This window comes from Colossoma macropomum, unplaced genomic scaffold (genome assembly GCF_904425465.1).
Source record: "Colossoma macropomum unplaced genomic scaffold, Colossoma_macropomum, whole genome shotgun sequence".
Lineage (NCBI taxonomy): Eukaryota > Metazoa > Chordata > Actinopteri > Characiformes > Serrasalmidae > Colossoma > Colossoma macropomum.
Window position 1 is genome coordinate 23,057,657 of NW_023494802.1, and position 13,634 is coordinate 23,071,290.

Below are 13,634 nucleotides of genomic sequence, written 5' to 3' on the forward strand. Positions count from 1 at the left end.
CAGTTCAAATAAGGTGTGTGTGTGTGTGTGTGTGCATGCCACACAGAATGCCTGGACACAACCAGCTGATATAAGTATTTCACATGAGCAAAATGGCTAAAGCTTGGCCTACACTACACTTTAGTCTGGGCCTGAATCGCAAGCGATTGATGCTGCTAAACAGCTTGCAAAATACACTGGGAAACTGGGGTTCATGTTTAGGAAGCGTGTGGATAAGAAAGTGTTATTTTTCTCTGCTATGCACTGTAACGATACCTTTACCACACAAATTCTTCTTAATTTACTTCATGTGAATGGAATCTAAAATGAATGCTGCTGTGCTTTGGAACTTCAGCTTGCCTCAGAGTGACACTCCACAGTAAAACAAATGGAACTAAAATGACTGGAAGTTAAAGCAGCTAAATTAACTCTAATCTGGATAGAATGTTTCTCTGATCCTCATCTACTGCCAATGTTCTTAGAAAGAGGTAATAATATTGAACAAAAATCATACATTTTGTTTTATTCACTTTTAAAACATTGAGTAATAACAGAGCCTTTAAAAGCCTATGGCAGAGTAAACTGCGGCATGTGACGTTTTATCGATAATTGCTATGTTTAACTGGCACTAATTATTTTTACATATCGCCCAGGTCTAGTGTGTTGTGCATTCATTTTGCCTTAGTGTGCAGGTCCTCATGACAAAATAAGGAAAGGTTCTGTTAAAGACGGACATTAAGTGTGGGATGCTTTCCATTTTTGAAATCTGTTAGAATTTCTAGATGTCCTAGATGTCCAAAACATTTCACACAAAATATGAAAAATGTATTGTACTGTAAATTGTGCATGAGGTAAGGTACACATGCAACTGCATGTAATAAACAAATGGTAAAACGTTCTTGTTTTTAGATGACAGTAATTCATGTGTGTTTAGCAGGCTGAAGTTTCTCACAGATGTAATATTCTTATTTCTCTGCTCTTAAAGACCTAGATTGTTTTGATTTCTCTGTCTCTTTCTCAATATATCAATCTCTCCCATGCTCTCTTGCTATCCCTCTCCCACTGTGAGACTGTGCTTGCAGTATCTAGTCTTTTGACTTCAGACTTCACCCTGTCCTTGCTCTGTGTTTCCTAATCCAGCCCTGCGGTTTCCTTCTCAAAGAATCAGTGTGTGCCCACAGAGACCTTCCTTCAACTACACATTCAGAACCTTCTAGAATATCGGTGTAACTCACACCGTGAATCAGGTTTAAAACCGTCTAGTTCCCCGATTCCCTAGACCCTGCTAAAGGGTTGTCTCCTCTACTAGCCTGTAGGAAACAACACACACCATTGTCCTGCGACTGGTGAGAAAGGACAGAGAAATGGAAGGATAAGTGGAAGAGATATCAGATGGACAGGTACACTTTAAGCACAGATGTGTCCATTAGACAGAGGGAGCAGAGACGTCAAACACAAACATACACATACATAATGCCTTTACATGTTGTAAAGGCTCAAAACTTCTGATGTTTTGATAGACTCATTGAGTTTTCAGTCAGTTTCTCACTGCTCGTATCTCGCTTCTTCTCTTTCTCTCTTTCTCAAATTCCAGCTTGTGATTTACTGCAGGGCAGCTTGTTCAACGTCAGACCAACAGCCGTTTATAAAAACATTATTGTCAATTTAGGAAATGAAGTGTTCCCCTGGGACTCACCATCTGGAGCTCCTCTCTCTCTTGCTCTTTCTCTGTCTATCTTTCTATCTATCTCTCTTCCTTTCTCTCACTCTTTCTCTCACTATATATCAATCTCTCCGTCTCCTTTTCCCCTTTTCTTTCTCACTTTCATTCTCTTTTTCTCCCTGTCTCTTACTCTGGTTCTTCCTCCTTCTGTCTTTCTCTTTCTCCCTCTCTTTCTCTGCTTCTTTTTCTCTCTTCTCTCTCCCCCCTCCCTGTCACTCACTTTATCATTTTTTCTTTCCCTCACTTCTCTCTTATTCTTTCTTTCTCACTTTCTTTCACAAGCTCTCACAGTTTCTGCCTTTCATTCTTATTCTTGTCCTGTCTCATTCTGTCTCATTCTAATTCTCTCTTTCTTTTGCACAGGTCAGTTTTGTCTGTTTATTGCCTCCGCTTTCTCTGCTCTCCTCTTGGTCTTCTTTCCATTTCTAGAATTATCTTCCCACCAGATTCATACAGCCACTTGTAAGCTACAAGTTATTGGTTTAATTACTTTAGTATGGTGTTGTGTGCATGTCTGAGTGAATGAGGAGAATGTGTATGAACACTGCTGTTTTTAAGCCTTTCTAATTCTCTCTATGCAAGAAACGCCTTTTGTACTCACAAGTAAGAGAGCTTGTCTTGAGCAATTGTCTTGACATGCTGAAGTTGTGTATTTCCCACTGCTTTTGTGGGCTCTGGCTTTTGTGGCTGGTTCCCATTGTACTGCCACTTGCTCTTTAGGTTTTATCTCTATTTAGCTCTTGGTTGGCTGTCACTGACCTGGATAGTGGAACAGATAATGTGGTTGTCAAGTATCTTTTCTTTCAGCAAAGCCCTGTAATACACTCTTTTACCTGACTCTGAATGTGTGACCCAAACACACACACACAGATTTATATACAGTGTTAGGACATGGGGTCATACATATGTTTTAAATGTATTATTTTATTACTCACATGTAATAAGAATTTTTTGGGCCTAAACCTAACCTTAACCTCATTAATCAAAAAGAAATAGTTTTACCATCTTAGCTTCCATGTAGCTGCTGTAAAACCATTCGTCACCTAAAGCAAACTCTTTTTCCCTCTCTCCACCCCTCTCTGTTTCTCTCTAGGGAGTCTGACCTGTTCCTGCTGGACTCGCGTGTGATTTGGGCTGCAGAAGAGGGCTGGCTGGTGTTTGACATCACTGCCACCAGCAACCACTGGGTGCTGAACCCAGGCCGTAACCTAGGCCTACAGCTGGCTCTGGAGAGCGTTGACGGTGAGTGGACACATCACTGCCTTACTCTAAGAAAATCAGACATGTTTAGTGAAATATGCTGTTGAAGCAGATGTTTGTGCTGTTATCTCTAAGCGCACCTGTTCTCCAGCCCTCATATGCACAAATGTGTGTCCAGTTGGCCTGACTGCATGTCTTTGGACTGTGGAAGGAACTCCACGCAGACATGGGGAGAACATGCAAACCCCACACAGAAAGGACCCTGGTCACCCAGCCAGGAATCGAACCCAGGCCCTTCATGCTGTGAGGCGACAGTGCTACCCACTGCGCCACTGTGGCGCCCAGTGTTGGAATCATATGTCAAAAAAATATATATATTGGCGCCAGACAGACGTTTAAATTTAGATATTTCAGTATATCCAATATATGATTATGTATATATTGTACTCTGGAAAAGCATAATTTTTAGGTGATGCTGGGCTTCTAAAATGTGTACAGTTTATTAATTTTACCGCATTTTTAACCATCTAGATATGTTACATTTCTCTGTTTTGCTAATCCAAGTGGATCTCGTCTGAGGCTCTGCAATAAATCTTCGTCCCAACCGTAAAGTGATAATAATGGTCTCGTACTGGCTTTGATTCACTGTTTATAATATTATAATTTGGTGCAAATTATTTTGAGGAAAGTTTTCAAAGAGTAGTCACTGTTAAAGAAGTGAGTCCTATTGTTGGTCATCAAATCTAGCACTGTAGGAAAACAACTGCCAGGGTTTGTTTACTGTGAGGCTGCTATTCTTAAGTTACCAGAGTAAGTATGAGTGCACGTGTGATGTTGTAAGACGAAGAGGAATGGTGTTCTTTCATGTTGTGAAGATCAGGGAGCCAGGCGGGCGTGTTATGACACACTCCCGGGATACTCTGTTGCCATTGGCAACAAGCAAACTGCCTTTACGTCAGTGCAAAAACGCAGACAGCATTCCTTTTTCTATATGTGGTAACAAGAAACAAACACACATGCACGCACATACAAAATATACTGTCTTCTGTACACACCTACCGGGAATGGTGAATTTTTAGGGAAGAAATGAAGCAGAAGAGGAATTCAAAGAGCAAACAGACACTAAATATAATCTGTACAAAGTTTTTCAGTCAAAATTACATTACCAGTGATGAAATGTATTTCATAGACGATGTATCTGCCACACTAGTTACAAAATGTGAGTTTTTTCTGCCCAGCTGTACAAGACAAATGTTCATTGAAAATAGACAATACATTCACAGCATGTAAAAGCCAATTCACTTGTCATGCCCTGCAGTATATTACGTCCTGACCTTGAACTCACCAAAGATTCCACAAAATGTTTCCACTTTAGACATTCTTTAAGAGATTTAAACTTTGTTACACTATCTCTGAAACTTACGTCTTTTTTTTTCAGTCACAGGCTGTCCCATGTAATTAAAACTGCCTGTTCTTTCCTTGGCATTTGGTGTTTGTAAGTCTGTATAAGTGTGTGCTGAAGCATGTCGTCCTCTCTATCTCCCCCTGCAGGTCAGAGTGTGAACCCACGGGTGGCAGGCCTGATTGGCCGCAGTGGTCCTCAGAGTAAACAGCCCTTCATGGTGGCCTTCTTCAAAGCCACTGAGGTCCACATCCGCAGCATCCGTTCAGCACAGGGCGGCAACAAACAACGCAACCCCAACCGTTCCAAACCTGTCAAAGCCCAGGAGGCACTGCGCGTAGCCAACATTGCAGGTTAGACAGGAGAGCCTGTATATGTGTGTTAGAGGGAGAATGTCAGCACGGGAAAAAGTGACAAATATGTCATGGTACCATGGTATCTGATAATATTTAGATTTACATTAATGAAGTTGATGAACGTGTGCATTTTAAGTACTGCTATTCTATGATAAGAGAATATCCTACAAGCCTGACATAGCTTTATGTTTAGTTCTGTTCTGGTTCTCTTAAGGGAACACAAAGGGCTGTCTGTGAATATTAGGGGGCCCTAAGAGCCAAACTACTTGTGGGCCCTCATTTCAATCATATAATTTGTATGCAAGAATGAAAAAGAATTAATATTAATTCATAAATCAATGAAATAAATAAATAAATAAATAGATTTAGATGTGTTTAACCCCTTAAATGGCCAGGGCCTGCTGGTGGGCCCAAAGTTTTAATACACAATTCTACAATGTAAGAATAGCTCAACCAGTTTGCACTGAAGTCCATGTAGTTACTTTATAATACGCCTTGCCATGTAATATGCCTGGGGTAAAGTGGCATGTGCTTTTCTTGATTCTTTTGGAAGGAAAGGTTTTTTTTTCTGGGAATATCATGACTGACAAAAGTTGTATATAAAACATGTATTTAACCGAAAATATTTTTCCACACCTCCAAGGTTCACTCCTAGAAGTTGCATTTTCACCTTTCATAATCCTTGTAATCCCAAATACATTCAGTGATATTGCGGTCTGAGGATGCTGGGATGCTGAGGTCTCGGGAAGCCTATCCAGCACCTTCTCTGTTTAATTTGCAAATTTTCTTCTTTTTGTCTATTTTCTTTTCTCCACACATCCTTTTAGACCCATATCATTGTCTTCTCACAGCAGAAGGATGGACAGAAACACATGTCGACTTTTTTTTTAATATCTGAACCAAGAGTGGTACTTGATTTGTTTCTCAAAGATGAACGCTTTAAGTATTGTTTTTCTGATGACAGGTCTTGCTCAGTTGTTGGCATCCCATTTTGTCTGTATCTTTTTTTGAGCTCCTCTTTCTCGGGCAAGTGGACTATCTTATGCTTAATCACCTGAAAACATAACTTATACTTATTGGCTGTATTGACTTGAGGGGGCTAACAAAGTATGCAGAGAAACAGATGGACTACAGTCTGTAATTGTAGAACTACAAAGTGCACCTATATAGCAAGTGGAGCTGATAAAATGGACAATGAGCGTAGAAACAAGGAGGTGGTCATAATGTTATGCCTGATCTGCCTGATATATATATATATATATATATATATATATATATATATATATATATATATATATATATATATATATATATATATATGGAAAAAACCTTGTGGGGCCTCCAGTAGCATTGGGAAGCATTGGAGCAAGAAATGGCCCTGCTTACGCAGTGTCGTAAATGTTAACTCCACAGAAAGCATTTATTAAAAAACTATTTTAGTTTTAGTTTAATTTTAGTATCTAAAGCACTCAAAATGTTTTATCTATCAACACCACTAAAAATGTAAATCACTCTTCCTGTGCGACACCAATACTCGTATAACAGTATAGACGATAACTTAACATCATGAGAAATTATTGAATTCTGATGGGATGCTAGATATGATTTTTTTAAATAATCATGCACACAGTAAGACCATTGCAGAAAACTGACCTTTATTATTGCTTTCTGTTGCTTTGCCTTGTTTTTTTAGACACAAACATGTTTTTTTATTTCTTACCACTGGCTATAATGTTTTGCTAATGTATTGTGTTGTAAATGACTAATTCAATATGGTTTATAATAGAACACTTCATTAAAAGTAACTGCTTTGCAACCTGAGGAGGCATGACCTTAAGGTGTCTTGTAACGTGAGGAGAGACATGATCTGAACATGTAGGGAATACTATAGGTGTTTATGTCTGCATGTGAATGTGTTTCATATTATGTTTAAACCTTCTGCAGATGGATTTGCCCAGTAACAGCATTACAGTGTCAGAGAAAGGTGATTAAACCCAGTGAATCTGGCTTCATACATGACAGAGTTATGAAGCTTTCAGGTATAATCAGAAACATATGAGGCCATATCCTGCTTTATCTCTCTAATCATCTGAGCGGGCCTGCCTCTTACTAACCTTCTGTTCAGCATTCTTCTTTATTTCATTCTTTCAGTCTACACACTGGTGCTCCATGGCATTATCACACTAGAGGTTGGGAAGGTGTCGGACAGCACACACAGTTCACACTCTTTTCTTGGCTGTGGTAGGAGAATTCAGTCTTGGTGGGGAAACAGTAAGACACACCAGTCTTGTGATACTAGTGTTTATTTGAGTTGGCCTCCAGAGTCTGGTGTTGCTTAGCTTGCTTAGGTTCGCCGCATGCTGGGTACAAAGACTGGGCACATCTGCAAGTGGGTGCAAGTTGAAGAGTACAAAAGGAGCTACACTCGCATTAACCCTTAGATGGATAAGACTGGACACCCATGCCTTATAATGCTGGACACTCACTGGACACCCATGCTTTCATTCGATAATTCGATATGAATTAATTCTCACTTGTACCTCATTAAAAGAAACAGAGAAATTCTGTCAAAAGTACAGATACTAAACTTTCAATCAGTGCCACACTTGAGTTCTTGTTATTATATTATAATTTAAACTTGATCGTTGTCTTATTTTGTGGAAAGAGGGAAAGACAGCTGAGGAATGCAACCTACATTCTGGCTTTGTATAAGGCATTGTGTGAAATGCCCCTGCTTTCAGTGAATTACACCGTTTTTAGCTTGCAGGATGTCATTTAACCCCTTAAAATCCCAGGCTTATTACATACTAAGGCTTATTATTCAGTAACTACAGGGACTTCAATGCAAACTGGCTGAGCTACTCTTAGGATATAGAAGTGTGTAATAAAACTTGGTGGGCCCTCATCATTTAAGGGATTACTTACAAACAAATAAATATTTAATTCACATCAACATTTTGCTTGCCAGCTTATTATCATTCATATCAACCTTATTGCCAAAGTGGCCTTGATAGAGCGTTCCGTTTTCTTATACAGATGCGGTGCCTTTATAGAACCGCGCTACTGAGGACCCACCTTTCCTGGCTGCAGCCAAGCTTTTAGAACACTGGGGCTAAATGTACACTAATTAGACACAGCTGGGACTAACTAAATATGGCTGGGGAGCACTAATTGGGAAGGTAGCACAAGAGAGGAGACAAGGGGGTGCAGGCACAGATTGGGGTGGAACTAGGTGACAACATGGGGGGTGTACAAAAAGAAGAGGAAACAAAACAAATAGAAACAAAAATAGAAAAAAGTCAGAAGTGCAAACTCCAACCTGTCAATATAGGATGTGAGTCAAATGCAAATATTCAGTGTTTACTTCACTATGCAATTAAATGTGTAATCGCGTAATTATATTGGAATAGTACAGCAAAACAAAAGTAATAATTAGATTTTTGGTGGTTAACAGAAGGGTCTCAAAGCAAGTGTAAATTGTCTGAGTAAGAAAAAAGCAAGTGTGAATTGTTTGAGTATGAAACGTCTTGGTGACATTCAGAAACGGCTTTGGAAACGGAAACCCACAAGTGTGTAAGCAATAGAGGAGGGTGGGGGCCGCTTCTCCTTAGTGCTGGCAGTTGTAAATCAGTGACCTATCTCAGCTGTGTTGGCAGTTTATGGGCTGCTGTCTCTGCTTGAATCCCTCACACCTGCGTAAGTTATGGGTGGGACGCATGTCTCCATGGAAACATCTGGGATTGGTGGTGGAGGAAGAGGTTTGGGTTTTATAGGCTACGTAGCCTGCAGCCTTGCACACTAGCTCGTATTAATTTGGAGTGGAATATTTATTGTGATGCCTTAGCCAGTTCTAAGGCATCACAATTGTTAAATAATCTCTGCTCTAGAAGTAGAATGAGAACTTTATAAGAACTACAATAAAAACTTAAGGGTTTTATTTTCCTTAGTTTTAATTTCTGTCCATACAGAAAGACTTTGTTAATAAATGGACTAAATTTAGTGCATTTTACCCATTTCTCTTCAGTGTCATTTTATCTAGGCATCCCTTATTGCACATTAAGTTCCAGTCAGAAGGAATGAAGGCAGGCAACACAATTCACATCCTTTCAACTTTTCAAGCCGATTACAAGTGACAAAGTTACTGACAATGCTGTGACTATGGCTGACTGATAGTGTAACATTAAAAAAATCTGCAGAGTTTTCCTTTTTAAAAGCAACCTCCTTCAATCCAGATGTTTTTTTCTGTCTTGAAAATCAGCCTATGCAAACTGATGTGTAACTTCTAGTTTTTATTAAGTTCTTATGCGCTGACATGTTCTACAAATGGAATCCAGTGAACACTCCTTACTCCTCTCTGTCTTTCTTCTTCCCTCCTCTGTTCCCCTCTTTCTTTCTCTCTCCTCTCTCTTTTTCTGTCTTTTCTTTCTTTTTCTATTTCCTTCTCCCTCCTTCTCTCTGTCTCTCTCTCTCTCTTTCTATCTCTCTGTTTCAGAAAACAGCAGTGCTGATCAGAAGCAGGCCTGTAAGAAGCACGAGCTGTACGTCAGCTTCAAAGATCTTGGGTGGCAGGTATGAATAACACATACCTCTACATTCAGCTTTACATTTTCTCTCCCTCCCTCTCTTTTTCAATATTGTACTTCACTTTCTCACTTTCCTCCTACATATTGATGTTCTCTCTCTCTCCACTAATTTAGTATGGAGCTGACTAAAGAGGAAGCTGTTCCTACAGCCATATTTTAGCCAGACCAATCAGCATGTTCTGATGAGTAACAGGGTCGGTTTTGACAATCTAACATTACTTAAACCAGATGCTGCAGAACTTGGAGAATAATCCATAATAACAGCTGAATCTGAATATTCTACTATATTATCAGCTACAGCAGAACTGAAAGACATGATGTTTTTACTCCAGTGTCTTTGCTCCCAACTAAGTTTGGGAAAAGCTTTATTTTACCTCATTGGTATTTGCAAAATAGGTTATGTCTAACATTTACATTCAGTGCTGAAATCCATGCAAAGTAACTGAACTGAAAGCTTGTGCGCTTGAGATGTCCCAAGCTAGCCGATTTCCTTTTCCAACTTTCTTCTGATAAGTTCCCTTCTTTCTTGAGCTGACCTCTTCTTTTTATCTCTCTGTTTATAACTAAGAGTATTTTATGACCACATTTCCATAGCTGGGCAGTTAACGAAGCCCCTTGTTTATCCCATTAGTCTGTATCACCTATAAGTGTAAGGAACACCTATCAAGCCGAGATAGCAGAGCTTCATTTCTGTTTACACTGAGATAGCACTGGCACCTGCAGCATGTCTCTCTCTCCTACTGATTCAAAGCACATAAACACTCTCTGCCTGTGCAGATGTACAGCATTTGGACTCTGCCGCTGTGCTAAGCACGCAGTTTCAACTTTTTTTTTTTACCTCTCATGCTGTTGTTAAATAGGCAATATTATATTTCTGCCTTGATGTTATGAATACTGTGATCTGGTAGACATTAATATGTGCATAAGTCAGTGTGGAGATAAGTAAGTAGCAATCACTCATTTAGCCATATAGTTAACTTTTAATATACCAATAGGGGCAATTTCGAGTTGTAGTTATATTTCTGTGGAAGTTTGCTTGATCTTTAACAATTTTGGATACAACACATTTTTGACAAGAACAACAGCTGATTCATAATGGAAAACACATTTGTTACTTCTCTAATAAAGGTGGTATTAATCAGAATATAGCGTTGGCATTTCTCATGTACGATAAGCCCACTCCCAACAACATCTATCATGAAAAACATTCTTTAAAAGAATCTTTGGTCTACAATGCGTTTTAGAGCAGAACGCTTGAAATATGGTACATAAATGTATGTCTCATCTAATTAAAAACATTCAGGGACAAAGTAAGAGGAGTCTAGACTAATATTGCCTGATATTAAGGTTCTAAGCCTCATAATCCAAAGTTTTATCATTTCAGCCAAAATCCTTCCTTTAAAGCATCAACATTTATAAGTAGCTCATTTTATATTGTAATGAAGATAATTTCTGAAATTTTTAATGATTTTAATCATTGTATAGCAGCCATCTTGTCTTTCTATTGTAGTCACATCCTAGAGTGCGTAAAAGGATCCTAATGATATGTATTGATTTGTAGACTCAGAAAGGTTATTTCTGTGACTTGTACAAGAAGACATTACTGTGAGCCATCATCTGAAATATTTAAAGGTTTTTCAAAGGTTACAAGTGTTTTAGGCATGTCTGAGAGCAACAATTAAAATTGTGATTTAAAAAATTGGGGAGGTTGAAAAAGTTTCTCTTTTTAGTGCTATGCTATGTAACGTAATGCAAAGTTTTGTCATAAAAGATTATAATATGTACAATTATTTTGTCACATATGATGTATATGCATTTCAATGGTTTCATGATTTGATAATTTCATTGCCCTTCCCTCTCTCTTTCAGGACTGGATCATTGCTCCAGAAGGCTATGCAGCATATTACTGTATGGGAGAGTGTGCCTTTCCACTCAATTCCTACATGAACGCCACAAATCATGCCATCGTACAGACACTGGTACCTTAAGCTTTTTCTGCATATAACACACAAAAAAAAAACACATAATTTCTTAAACAAACCCCGACTGGCATTATCACTGCTGATTGCTAATGTCCATGATCACTACATAGTAATACAAATCTATGAATATACAGCATAGCCCAAGTATATCTTGATAGACATGACAAAGGCTGCAAATTGTTTTGCGTCTATGTTCACGTGTTAAAAGTATCAACACTAATTATGATGAGTAATTGCTAGTGGTCATTTGTCAACAGTTTCAGTGCACTGTTACCAATTAATAGACAGCTGAACAGAAAACCATCTTTAAATGATAACCCAAGTACTGTGAAAAATTTCTTTTGTCTGTGATAAACTATTGATGTTTATATTGATACTAATAAATAGCACCAATGAAATTTCATCCATTAATATACAGCATAGCAAAAAAGTAAGTATGATGTAAACTGCGTTTCAACAGCTAGGCTTTGGTCTAGATGGGCTGCATTTCTGAGTCGCAATGTAAACAAAGTCTGTTACGTTCAAAACGGTCCTTCAAATACAACTGAGAAATGCAGCCTACATTTGGAGCATTCTCAGGTATGACTGGAGTATGCTTCACAGTCTTCTGTCGCCCACAGTCCTTTATGCTAACGTCTGACGCAAAATTAAACAGAAATGCCGGCAGATGAAAGCACCTACACATGGTTTAAAAAGGCCAGAAAAAAAGTATTATTTCTTTAGTTGTATATCTTAAACCTGGTTGATTTGCAAGGGATAAAACATCAGTGCCATCAGAGCCTTCTCTTTACAAAAAAAAAGGGAAAAATTGGAAGGTGTCATTTTCTATTACCTGGTGTTGTTACTACATTACTGTAATGTCGATTCAAACAGGACTATTATGAAATTATAGAAGGTAATTCACTCCAGAATTATCGCTTATCAGACTTGTAGACCCTGCCGGTTCATATGGATAAAAATCCTGAATCTCATTCAGTCACTCAAATTACAGCACCTCCATAGTTAAAATGAATCCAGCTTGAAGATGGTGAAAATGTATTGCAGGGTGTGAAATGCAACTGTTTTCAGTGACTTGAATGAGTTTTAGCTTGCAGTTTAACTGAAAATGAATGCTTTGCTTGCCACATTACATCATTTGTATCATTGTTTCACTTGCCAGCTTACTGTCGTTCACATCAGCAGTACTTTCTCCATCAAATTTTGTGCTGACTCCTATCCAAATAACATAAAACAACAGCCTTGGTAAACACTGGATTGTGTACTACAAACAAGGACCCACCTTTCTAAGATGCAGCCTAGGTTTTGGAACACAGCTTAAATGTGATTAAATAATACAATCTATGCAATCCCAGGCTCACATAATATTGACCCCTGATATTTCACCTTTTCCCCTTCCTCAGGTTCACTTCATTAACCCAGAAGTAGTGCCCAAGCCGTGTTGTGCCCCCACACAGCTACATGCCATCTCTGTGTTGTACTTCGATGACAGCTCCAACGTCATTCTGAAGAAATATCGCAACATGGTGGTTAGAGCCTGTGGCTGCCACTAGACTCCAGTCTCTGTCTCTCGTTCTCTCTCTCACTCACACACACACAAACACACAACACTTGCACAGATTCAGACATACCAGACATGCATGTCCACATGAAAGTGCTGAGCTAAATGGCCCTCTTTTGCATTGTTTCTTATCAATTCTGCAACTCAAAAGATGGAAGAAACTTATTTTTGGTGTTTTTAAACCCATGAACTATAGTTAAGAGATCAGTGGCGCTCACATTTACATTTAAAATGAACTGTGGAACAGATGTTTGTAATGGAATTAAATGTTCCAACACAACTGCACACACACACACATACACACACACACTCAAGTTCCTTGTGCTTTCTACTGTGTAAATAGTTTTTCAATGAAAGAAACAAAGTGTATTTATTTTTTCTTGATCTTTGAACATGGAGTCAAAACACATGCCTGCTTTCCAAGTCTGTTCTTTTTCTTTATTACCCTGATAAACTTGCTGGTAGTGAAGATGAAGGATTTATAGATGGGCTCTAAAAGAGATCAACCATAACAACGGAGTTTAGGCGTTTTGTGACGTCTACAGCATTCTCTTTATTTACTCCTTTATGTGTTTTAATAGCTAGGGGTCTTTTTCCCAAAAGGTCGAAGCATTTTGAAAAATAGATTTAATGCTTAAACTCTTTTGTAAAGACCCAGGGTGCCTTTATACTGTCTCTCTTTGACCAACTACAATACTTCTATGGAAATACCAAACAAACTCCATCTAAAAACCACATCTTGAATGTAAAGAGAAGGCCTGTGTCTCACAGTCTTAAAGTCTTTTTTGTTAGTGGAATGAGTTTGGACCACTATTCTTCCAGAAGAAAAAAAAGAAAAGAAGTAAAATGTT

General features: G+C 38.6%; 1 protein-coding gene across 1 annotated transcript in view; it reads left to right on the top strand.

Moving 5' to 3' along the window:
• Window positions 1-13,192, top strand: part of bmp7b (bone morphogenetic protein 7b) — a 66,013-nt gene extending 52,821 nt beyond the window's left edge. The window contains exons 3-7 of the mRNA XM_036592045.1: window positions 2,796-2,944; window positions 4,454-4,657; window positions 9,153-9,229; window positions 11,112-11,222; window positions 12,626-13,192. Of these exons, the coding sequence (XP_036447938.1) occupies window positions 2,796-2,944; window positions 4,454-4,657; window positions 9,153-9,229; window positions 11,112-11,222; window positions 12,626-12,775 (691 nt within the window). The 3' untranslated portion in view covers window positions 12,776-13,192. The remainder of the gene's footprint in view (window positions 1-2,795; window positions 2,945-4,453; window positions 4,658-9,152; window positions 9,230-11,111; window positions 11,223-12,625) is intronic.
• The last annotated feature ends 442 nt before the right edge of the window (window positions 13,193-13,634 follow it).